This window comes from Tribolium castaneum, chromosome 1 (assembly GCF_031307605.1).
Source record: "Tribolium castaneum strain GA2 chromosome 1, icTriCast1.1, whole genome shotgun sequence".
NCBI lineage: Eukaryota > Metazoa > Arthropoda > Insecta > Coleoptera > Tenebrionidae > Tribolium > Tribolium castaneum.
The window spans coordinates 12,625,554-12,637,673 of NC_087394.1; the positions used below are offsets into that span (position 1 = coordinate 12,625,554).

Sequence of the window (12,120 nt, forward strand, 5' to 3'; positions counted from 1 at the left end):
TTGCCACCTTTGCTAAAATAATGCACGGTTAATTAAATTTTTATGTCGGCCGCGAGATGTAAACAATAACAATTAAATAAATGACATTGCAAAAAGCTTTCGTGTGTCCTCTTTCAAAACATTTCAGACAAAAATGCGGATAATTAAAATAGCGTAGTTCCTTTCATAACGAGTTCATCGACATTTAATGTGCAATAAAACACAGAAATTTCATATTAAAATAGAGCTCATCTTTGCCCCGACGACAATAACCATTTTATCAAACGTTTGACTAATAAAAGTGAAAAGTTTCGCTACGTTATAAACTTCTTTTATAAAGTGCAACTTGTTTCATTAGCTGAAACTTCCGGGAGCGAAAACATTAATTTACATCTCGTTACGTTATAAAATATCCGTTCGAAAGCGCGGAGCGCCCTAACTAGCGTATAAAATTAGAAATTTTCACGAAAATACGGTTAATCGATTTTCAGTTAAAAGTTTTTCAATTTCAGTAAAATTCATCCACGGTGAAAAAATAACGCATCAATAAATAATGAGACCACCAGTAAAAAGTCATAACTCGTGCGATAACTTCAATAAAATATTATCTTAATGTGAAGGGAAGTTGTTTGGTTTTATGGGGGCCATTGTAGCTTTTTTTGATTTTTTTTTTCACTTATTCAATGAGGTTTTTTTGAATACGCTCTGGAAGATAGAAATCCTCACGAAACGCACGCATTTTATAAGGAAAATTTATAGTTTGTGGTTTTATCGCTCATGTTTATCTCCCTTTTGTCTATTCTCGTAAACAAATCTTTCAGTGGAGAGAATTCAGCTTCCGATTTAAATATTAGGGCATTGAAACGGTGAAATAATTTCAGGAAAATTGAGAACTTGCTTTCGGAAGCATTAAGGGTATTGTTGCTTTCATTGTATGGTCCTTTATTTGCTGGATCCTATCAGGTTTCCTCCGGAATTCTCCGGGGAAGATGACCGCGTCGTAAGTTTCCGTGGTCTCGGAAAACGTTTCGGTAAAATTTATAAACAAGGAGGGATATCGCACGCAGAGGAATACTGAATGTCTTGCTGAAAAAATATGGTTTTCCGACACGTTCCTTTATGCATTTTTAAATATTATCCGGGAAAAGGAGAAACAGCCTATTAAGCTTTATTCTGCTTTTCGGAGCATAAACGTTTATTCATATTTGCTGTGTTGTGATAAATTGTTATTAGGTATTACGCTAAAGACGGGATTTTAATGTCATAAATAATATTTAAATGCTGACTCTAATTGTTAGATACGAGTTTTTGCGATCCTGTTTTAATTTTATGTTAAGGGGTTTATCAGAGTTGGCTATTTAAAACTGCGCGGTTTATTTAAACATGTGGCAACGTTGTATCAAATTTTAATGTTCATTGTTCAAAACAATTGTCACCTAATAAATCTCCTTAGCTTATTTGGACTAATATTTCAGCGAAAATATTGATTCGAAGGGTGATAAAATTATTTAAATTGTCCTTTATTATGAGATTAAAAAAAATTATCTAATGGTTATTAAATGACTGGTCGATAAAGAGTTAACTAGAACAGTATTTCATTCAGTTAGTAGAGTTCTAGGAAGTGAAGGCAATAAATGAAGGCACCAAATTATGCAAATTGTTAAATTGTAATCGTCGTCTATTGAGAGTCAAATGACGAATGTAATATTAAGTTTAACTTTCCATACAAATAGGCTGTTATTGAGCTCTAATTTTGGCATTAGAATACCTATCACATAAGTCTTTGAAATGCTAAAATCACCCCCCGATTTTTTTAATTGCCTTAAAAATTCAACCAAGTTTTACAATCTTTAAAAAGTATTTTCTGGGTAATGGTTTTAAGTTGTATGGATTTGCCGATTGTATCTAGAGACTGTTAGGAGTCAGTCTGTAAGTTATTTTATTTATTTACCTATTATTACAATTAAAAATTAACATTATAAGCCAATAAGATAAAAATAAAATATGCCAGTACCACACCTCTAAAAAGGGGTGGAAACAATTAATTATTTTAAACGGTTTTTTAAAGGCAAGTAATGCATTACAAGTTACATTATTACATCAAGTTTCGATTTCGAAGAATTTAAAGAATTTGATTTCGTTAGTTTGTCACACTCGTACTGCTATTTTTACTCGTTGTTTAATCGATAGTTTGTCGAACTTTGGGGGTGAAAGTTTGTATTTTCAGGTGCTGAATGCTTGGAATGCATAAATAAAAATGTCATGAAGTTTTTGTAATTTCACGTTTCTTAGAATTTCATAAAATATACGAGTTTGCCTTTGTTGTTCACAAATGTTCGAGAAAATACAGGGTTTATCAGAAATTTCGGTATGTTATCTTTTTCCAAATTTTAAGTAATTTTGCGAATTTATTATTGAAAAATTACAAATAGAGAACATGTTTTATTTGTTGAGCTCTATTACCTGTTAAAATTAAGACAGGTATTTTTGATACACCCTGTATAATTTTGTAAATAGATCAAATATGAATCAAAAATGCTTTTCAAAGGAAATGAGGAAATGATATGCATTGACGGTTGAGCGGTCTTTTGCTATTTTATATTTAACAACGGAAAAGGAAACTCGGGAAACTCTTTTCAGCTTATTATTTTCAAGCAAGATCATAAGGTTTAACTTAAAAGCAAAGGACAAAGGGGTTTGAAGACTTTGGTGCATGCACGTTTGAAATTAAAAACTTAATTATTTTTGCATTCTAAGTTTTTCGGGCCATTAATTTTAATGTCGGGGTTAATTCAAAGGAACAAGATGATTTTTGCGTTGAGTTTTTATAGCTGGAACTATTTGCATTTCTAATAATAAAAATATTAACGATTTATTCACAAAGACTGTTTTTAAAGCTTTATGTTCACTTTTAAAAATAAAATCTCATTGTGTTGGTAGTGGAAGGCAGCCAGTTATACATATACTTCAAATAATTTGTTAAATCGTATTTTAATTGTAAATTTAGTTATTTCTCCCGAAGAACTTTCAAACACTGCTTAAAACTTTTTGCACAAGTTTGTTTAAACACCACATAACATGTGTATTTGTGGTTACAAGTCTTTTAGTTTAAAATATAAAAATCATTTCTAGTTCCATTTTAAAGGCATATGAGTTTTATTTATTCTCACAGAATATCGGTGTTTGTTTTGAGCATTTTTAATTAAATACGAATTTTATGTTTCAGTAGTTTCGACTACAAACCATTAAATTTCTCATCTAATGTTTTATCGCAATAATGAATTCTCCCATAAGCGGACATCGACGGTGAAATGTTTTTTGTCCGGTAAATAGAGAATAGTGGTGTCCTCTTAAAAATTTTTTTTTCAACATTTTTTACAAAATTTTTCTAAAAATCCTTCAGTGTTTTAAAAACTTGATTTCTCAATATCGTTGCCAACTCATTAGTTTTCGTCCCCACAATTTTTTATTACGCCGTTTTATAAACCAAAATTATAAGTTGATTGATCAATATATTTTCAAAGCTTTAGTTTTAAAAAATATTCACTTTTTATAAACCTTTCTGTTTCCATGCAAATCCATCTTCATTTTTTGCTGCATGAGATTTTTCTATTTTAATTTTTTTTGCAAAAATTTCGTACACTCGGGTTTGTTTTTGGGTAAACCAATTAACCCAGAATTTATGATTATTTTCTTTTATTGTTAAGATACGCTTTTTTAGTTTTATTTGCCATGATAGTGCTGTATAAAAGAATGAAATGATGTACAATGTGTTTTTAAATGATTCTCATCTAGTTAACTTTGAAATTGGTTTATGTGTAAAAAAATTTGTTCCGCTTTGCTCAATTGAATTCGCTGTCAATGTCCGCTTAAGAGAGAAACAGTATCATTTAAGCTGAAAACGGGCCTAACAAAAATGTCCGCTTACAAGAGGTGTCCTTTAAAAGAAATTTCACTCTGCACGTATAATGAATAAAAAAAAGACGTAAACTTGCTAATGTTGAACAATAAAACTTTACTTACAAAAATTGTGACTTACACTTCTTTTACAAGAGTAAATGAATCTAAATACTTGCCAGAAGTTCTCTTATTTTGTAGCTTGAGACTAATTATGGATTGACACTGTTTTTTTGTGGCTATAATATGGAACTGTTGTTGTGGCAAAAAATCTTGTAGAGCTTCCCTTACAATTACAAGTAAATTTGCACAATTAACTTTTGTGTTGTTTGCTTTACGAGAAATAAACTTGATGTTTTTCCCTACAAAGACTGATTTATCTCGCAAAGTTTGTGCTTTATATTTTCTTTGTAAAAAGTCGCCAAGATAAAAATATTCACGACCATTCAAAGACTTTAAACTTAAATCTGTAAGCCACTTTGTGTTTTTACGGAACAAATATATCACAATTTGTCATACAAAATTATCTCTCCAATCCCTCTTCCGTCCGATCAAATTTTTTCCTTTGATTTTCATTTATACCGACATTTCGAACATCAAAATTACAGCAGGGGGATTTGAGGTCTCTCATTTATCTCTGCAATAGTATAATCTCGTTTCGAGTCCACATCTGTTACGCTAACACTCCCTTTTTAATAGGGTGGGAATGATCGACGGCCAAGTTATGCAACTAAAAATACAAGTACTCTCTTTAATTCAATTTGATCAATTTCAAAATTAAACATCACAGCATTATCCCCGACCATATTTTTCCAAACAAAAGATAACCCAAAACCACTTATTCCAGCCGGGGATAACCTAATTTCCATAATAACTGGTGATAAAAGATACGAGCACAAAACGAGAAGTGGGTTAACGTCTCCATAACGAAACAGTTCGACATTATGAACCAAACAATTGCAAATAAATAATGTGAACGATCGTGTTCGACATTGAGACTGAATAGAAACTCTTTTTATGGTATTAATTTGCAATGATTCGCTCAGAAATTTAGAATGCTCTATCGATCGGGTCCTTTCGGAAACTGCCCGGAGTTCCCGATCCTCGCCGAACGTTCCAGGATAATTGTAAATCCTTCGCAGTACGCTTCCGCGAACGGTGGCATCTCCTGCCTGTCGGTTGGTGGTTTGCCCGAAATTCCGACCATTTCGACTAAATTTTGTACAAACCATCCAACGAATTTTCATTTTATCTTATTGTTTTTGTGGGGCTGGTTTTGTGCACAATGCAAATTTGAAACTTCCCAAAAAATTGTTTACCTTTTTTTGCCTAAAGAATTGTTTTTGTGTTCAGTGTGATGTAACCGAATATTCAATGACCGCTTCATAACGAGCTCATTTGTGTCACAGATTTGTCGGAGCTTGTTATTCATATTTGGAAAAATTGCTTTCTGGCTTAGACAAGCTCAGATAGTTCGATCGTTTATAAGATTAAATCACTTCCCATCATTCTCCAACGTTGGCTCTTAGTAGTTTATTATCTCCTCTTTACGAAGGCCACTATCTAGATTTATATCTCTTTGACGATTGATATAAATTTGGGCTATTTAGACTTGTGTAATTATCCTCAAACAAATTATTTAACCATTGTGCTCATTAGATCAAAGATTTAGATTAGATCATGTCGTAAATAACTTTTTTCTCTGAGAAAAGCTTAATTGAATTAGGGCCAGAACCGGCGCATCCACCAATTTTACTAACTTGCTTAGATAAATCACACTGTATTTTTTGCCGATCAGGCAAAGTTTAGATAAGAATCAATCGATGCGTCTTCTTGTTGGATCAAAGATTTGTCATTAATAACTTTTTCTTGACTGAAAATTTCAAAATTGATTGCATTAGGTCAGAACCGGCGCATCCACCAATTTTGTCGCACATTATATGTGATAAATCGGTTCAGTTACCTTTTTTGTTTTTAAATCATTGAAAATTCGGGCTAAGAATGAATCGATACGTTCCCGGAATAGGCGTCAAACAAAGAATTGAGGCCAGCAATGAATGAAACGCGATAAAAGTTTCATGCACAGCATGGTTCTGCAGAAATTGGTGTCGTCAAGGTACTGGTATACAAGACGTCCCCGCAAACGGTGAGTTGATGTAAATTTGGAGTTTTATTTTTGGCTGTTTTCATTTTCATTATGACTTATTCGGGAGCGAGCGGGATTTAATGATGCCGTTTCACATAATCCGCTCGTTAATAGTCGTTAGTGTGAGCCTTAATTTTGGGTTAATTCTGAAAACATAAGACCGGAGCGCATATTGGATTTGGGTTGGGATTTATGGCCTGGAGGTTTAATTAAATCTTCGGAAATTTTGAGTTGTGGAAAGTCGGCGAGTTTTTTACCGGAAAATTCTAGGGGAGTAAACGAGGCGTTTTTGGCTTGTGCGTGAATGAAAAACAAGAATGGGGAGATAGACACACATGAGGAATGATAAATTAACCGGGGATTGTGTTTTCTTATTAATGGAATGGCAGTTTTTTGACAGAAATCTTTACAGGTTTGGCTATAATCGTCGAGAGAATGACTAATGTATCGGGGAAAATTTTTATTTCAAGTGGCACTCTAAGGTTGCCAGAAATAACGAATGACAGTAGAATTAAAGTCATTCGTCAACGAAAACTCAACTCATAACAGTGTTTTTGTGACGTTCTGTGGTTGGGAGAAAGAATGTTACCTGTTTTTGCCACCGATGATTGAATTATAAATTGTATTGTATTTTATTAAAATTAGAAATTGGGAAATTTGCTTGACTGATGGTTCTATGAAGGCACAATGCGCTTAAATTAAATAATAAAGCTGATTAATCTTCTCTCTTGGCATGGAAAATATAGAAAAACAACTCTAGGGATGGGAATAATTGCAAATTGCGTTTCAGAGAAACGATGTCATGACAATTTTGCTAATAGGATTATTTGGAATAATAATAAGACGAGATTGCATAAACACATGTACAATAAATTAATGCAATTAGTCATAGATACGCGAGTACATACAGAGTGATGTCCTAGAAAAAACAAAAATTCAACCGTAACTATACCAAGTTGCAGGAGTTAAATTTCGAAAAAAACTCTCAAAACTAGTTTTTCTACACAAGATAATTTAACTCATTTTACTTAATTAAGACTTTTTATTTTTAACTTTGCTCATAATTTAGACGTCATTTTACAAAGTTTAGGATTTTTTAAACCTTCTTTAAGGCAATAAAATTTATTTTTCTGAAATGGTAAAAATGGCGAAGTTTCCGGCATTAATTTGTGGAATGAGATTTAAATTTAGATAGTAGGCTAAGAACCAGTTTATACAAGCGTCTTTGATTTAATCCGCAATTAAATGCGTCATTAACTGATCACGCGACCATATTGAGGCAATTTGGTTGGTCCATTCGCGTTGTTAACTTTTAACAACGAAGTAAATTTTAATAAAGCTTTCTATAATTCGGCTCTCAATTTAAAAACTAAGAGTCGGTTTATAGAAGCGTCATTACTTTAATCCTTAATTAAATGCGTGACCAAAATGAACCATTGTGATTGGTCCATTCGCGGTGTTAACTGTTAAAAACGTGTTAAATTTTAATGAAGGTTTCTATAAACTAGCTCTAAATCTAAAATAAATACTAATATTTATTTAAATTTCAAAGCAAAAAATTTAAAAAAATATTTTAAGGGACAGTTTGCTCAAAACATTGTTAAAATTTAATTCGTTGTTAAAAGTTAAAACAACACCTATCAAAATTTGTTCAATTTGGTGTCACGTGCTCAGTTAATCATGCATTTAATTGCAGATTAACTTACTGACGCTTATATAAACCGGTCCTAAACCTAGAAATGTAATTTAAATAACTATTTTTCGTAGGTATACAAGTTTCATGTAGCCAATGACTGCAATCTACACATTTAATCCAGTTACTTGTGCCAGTTGTAACCTACTATGATAGCCCTACAAACATATGGCACATTTTATGTTTTATGTTTTTTTAAGATTGTTATTGTTATTTTTGTAAGGTTTGTCCTCTGTGTTACACATTTTTTTACACTGAGTTTATCACTTTCTGTTTGAATTGTGGGACCTGACTGCATTTTATAAAACTTCGGACAGTGTTGATTTTTCTATGTTGTTTTAAATACCTCTTTTTGCTCAAAGTCATATTTGTCACTCTACAAGAGAAAAACACTCTATGACATATATCTCATAATTTTAGGGGGCAAAACTGCAAATATGACCTCGCAAAAAACAAAAACAGTAAAATAACATTTAAGTTATGCAACAAAACACCGATGGGCTAAAATTATGTATTTGAATTACTTAAAACCAAAATTTTGTTTCTAGAGTACAGTGTTCAAGTACCGGTATAAAAAGCTTTTACCTTTGATGTACGTACACGAACGATAGAAACAAGGACATTGTTTAGGAGGATTTTATTAAATAGAGTACTTATTATTTATTAGGACTTGTTTCGATTCGGCATGTCATCATCACCTAATGAATAAATAAATAATTGTTAAAAGTGTATATAATCTTACAGGCTCTTTTACCAGTAGACCCGTGAGATATTTTAAACACATTATACATATTTTTTTTATTTTTTGATAGAAAAAAGTTAATAACCTATTTATTTATAAATAAACTAAAGTAAAAAATTGATTTAATCTTACAATCTTTCACCTGTAAACCTGTAACATATTATGAACACATTATAAACCGATTTCTTTATAACCCATTGTGTAAACCTTGCTGCAATTTTCAGCTTGGGGTTCTAATTTTTTTTTTTGTAGATTAAGCTAGTTTTTCATGAATAGTGTTATTAACTTTAAAGCTTTTGTTTTTTAATTGCAATATGCATTTAGTGTAACATTTTTTTTGTTAACAGTCTTTTAAATAATGCCAAATGTGTTTATACAATGGAAACATTTGCATACAAAAATAAATTAATCTGCATTTTTGTAGCTTGTGGCAGAAAATTAATTTCAATATTCTGATTCTCTTACGTACAACGTTTATTAATTCAGAGCATATTATTATTTATTTATTTACTTATTCGACTGACTGCTGAATGAAATGAGAATAATTTAACACTGGGGATTGGGCAATTATCCTAGAAGGGCAAATAGGCTCTAACATGTTTAAATTCCACTCCTTTATCGATCGGATGGGCCAAATTTCATTCACACAAATCTGCGGAAACCGAATTCTTGAGATACGTGAAATGGGTGTCTCATGAGATTACACTTTGCATATATTCCTTGCCGAAATTCGCAAAAACTAGATGGTCGTAGATACCAATTTGTGATAAGGCAAATTTTGTAGCTGAAAGATGGATGAAAAAGTTTACGTTAAATTTGCATGTTTGATTTTTTCATTTTTAAATTACTATGTTGATGGATGCTAATTTGCAGGATGTGGATGTAAATCTTAAAATAGTTTCCATTTACTTATTGGACGTTTGTTGATCTCCAGGTCTTAATTCAGGATGAAGGAAAATTAATTGCTTCTATTTGAATTACTAATTACGTAATTGGTGGACGACTAGGGATTTACGTTTTCCCTTAGCTACTGTGTTAGCCGCCTTGAGTATTTATTTGAATATATTTACAAAATTGTTAATTTGAAAACCGAAGAAACTTTCGGAAGTACATTAAGGAAATTGTGCTTCCAGACAATAAAAAAATCAGTTACAAACTTTGATGTGGAAAAGAATAAGACCTAGGGCTTGTTTTATAAAAATTACAAGTTGATTTTTACAAGTGACAAGTTTACCATTTACATTACATTACCATATATGGTAAAATTATATATGTGACTAGTAAATAACTTGTAAAAAGTTTTATCAAGTAGGCCTAAAGTGTTAAACTTGTAATTTTTTGTTATGTAGGAAAACAACAGACAGATACCCCGATTTTAAATGTTTCAACTTAATTTTGTCAGAAAAGAAGGAACTGTTACTTAGATTTTCTAAAACTATGTTTCTTATAAAGTGGCTTATTTTTCACATTCTACTCTTAATACACTAAAGGCTGCTATTAATAATAATGAATACATATTCTTCTTCCCTTTGTGACGCTTTAATGTAAACAGCTAAAGGTAGTGTTAATGGAAACATTTTCACTCCTTCTTACGTCAGCCTTTTATCTCCTTAAGAGGGTGTATTTTCAACTTTAACCGTTTACTTTACCACCCTTGCCCTTTGTACATTAGTGAATGTCAATAAAAACATGTCTTAAGTTTATATTTTACTTAATAAAATATCAAGTCCCTTTGTATTGAATTTATACAAAGGTTAATTTGCTGAGAGGTGTATGAGAGAAATGCAAATTTGTAAATTTCGTGGTTTCAGTCTGTAGAGGTTTCCAAATGAACTCATCAAAGCAGATTTGCTTTAATGTTTCTTTTTAGTATAAATATTTGCAATCTGCATACAGGCTGCTCAAAAACTGGCGCACCAACTCCGTGGTACGTTATTGAGAAGCAAGTGCCGGTTACGGGAACAATGTTGAAAAAATTCCTAAAAACATATTTTAAGAAATCTGGAGCTACAAACTTATTGTGTTAATTTCTTAAGTTTTCATTATTTTTTTATGTTTTTATGTTTCATACCAGGTAATCGTTCCGTAACAAAACGATGAATAATTATTTTTAAATTTACTTTCAGACTTTAATAGTTTTTTTAATTTAAAAAAAATAAAATTCATCCAAAAAGTCACAGTGTGTAGATGTGCCAACACTGGGAATTGTTTCCTAGGAAACCGTTTCAAAAATAATTTATTTTTATTGTTGCTCAAATTCTATTGCGATCACGACGTTAGACAACGTTGCCACATATCATTTATCTAAAATCCGTTATTTATCAATAACTTTAATACAAAGAATTTTTTTACTATTTTTACCTTTATATGTAACCAGTTCTCTACCACACACCATTGAGTTGGTGCGCCAGTTTTTGAGCACGCTGTATGTGCGATCTAACAGTATTGCTGGTTATGATTTTATTATTTTTATTTAAATTTTGTAAATGATGTTAAAAAATGCATCATAAGAGTTATGTAAAAATTAGTACAATTCTTCAAATTTAAATAAGAATTAATATTTAAAAAATTAAAAAGTTAAAAAGGTACTCAGACTGGTCATTATGAACAATTGTGTAAAATAAATTTCGTAGGTCAAATGCTTAATTTATATTTACACAAAACATTGATAACAAAAAATAACGTGAATTATTGTATATTATACTAGTTTTATAAGACGTTCTATTGAATGGTTTTGGAGCATGACGAAGGAGTACTCCAATACACTGTGTGCCACAATAAGTTTTATAAAAAAATGTGATATACTATTTTTTCTACTTTTTATTTTTGTTGTTTGTTTTTATTTAGTTTAACTTATCAAAATCTGTCCATACTATTTACTTTTAATTTTGTTAATTTTTCGGGCTTTATCAATAAACGACTTGACGCTGTTGACAGATCACTTACTAGATTACAGTGATGCTGATGACTGTTAACACCCAGTCCTAAAAATATACCAAAAGGAGTTGCATAAAAGTATTTTGTGAAACTATTTTCGGTTTCATAATTTGTGAAACCAAAGTAGAAAAAATAAATTTAACAAAAATTCTCCAAATTCCCTCTTAAATTCTAGTCGTGTGTCTCTTTTAACAGTTCTTCTCTAGTTTTGTTACAATTATTCTTCTGAATTATTCTTTAGCATTGTTTGCCATGTTCTTTTTTCTAGATTTTTCTTATAATTTTGCTTTGATTTTTTGATAAGACTCTCTTTAGATCTAAAACTGATCTCTTATTTAAATTATGTTATAAATCTATATTCATATTCATTTATAAATTTTGCTTGAGATTTCTTTTTAGAATAATTATTTTGTGAATTGTACTCAAAATTATTTTACAATGATTTTATAATTATACAAACTCTGTTTTAGATTCTAGCCTGCTCAAAATTCTATTAGAGTTTCGTTTAGCAGTTTTCTAGATTATTCTTTAGCATTGTTTCTATAGAAAACTTAACATTCTAAAGGAAAACTTGACTAATTTTAAAAATTCTCTCACTGTATCCTTACTCTGTGTAATTACTTATCAGCAAAATATTTGAAACAATATTCTCTGAAATATATTAACACGATTTGAAATTCACCAGGTTGGCAACAGTGCTATTTGTAACTGGAAGTTTGGTACCCA

General features: G+C 30.9%; 1 protein-coding gene across 6 annotated transcripts in view; it reads left to right on the top strand.

Annotated features, from left to right (window-relative positions):
- Positions 1-12,120, top strand: part of Evi5 (Ecotropic viral integration site 5) — an 80,994-nt gene that overhangs the window by 27,789 nt on the left and 41,085 nt on the right. For 2 of the 6 annotated variants that reach the window (XM_015978393.2, XM_064355477.1), the window contains exon 1: positions 5,817-6,022. The exons of 2 other annotated variants lie outside the window; for them this stretch is intronic. In XM_015978393.2, coding sequence (XP_015833879.1) covers positions 5,934-6,022 — 89 coding nt within the window. In that variant the 5' untranslated portion in view covers positions 5,817-5,933. Of the gene's footprint in view, positions 1-5,080; positions 5,098-5,816; positions 6,023-12,120 lie in introns of those variants that run through there. 2 more of the 6 variants (XM_064355469.1, XR_001574693.2) reach the window with 2 other exon arrangements.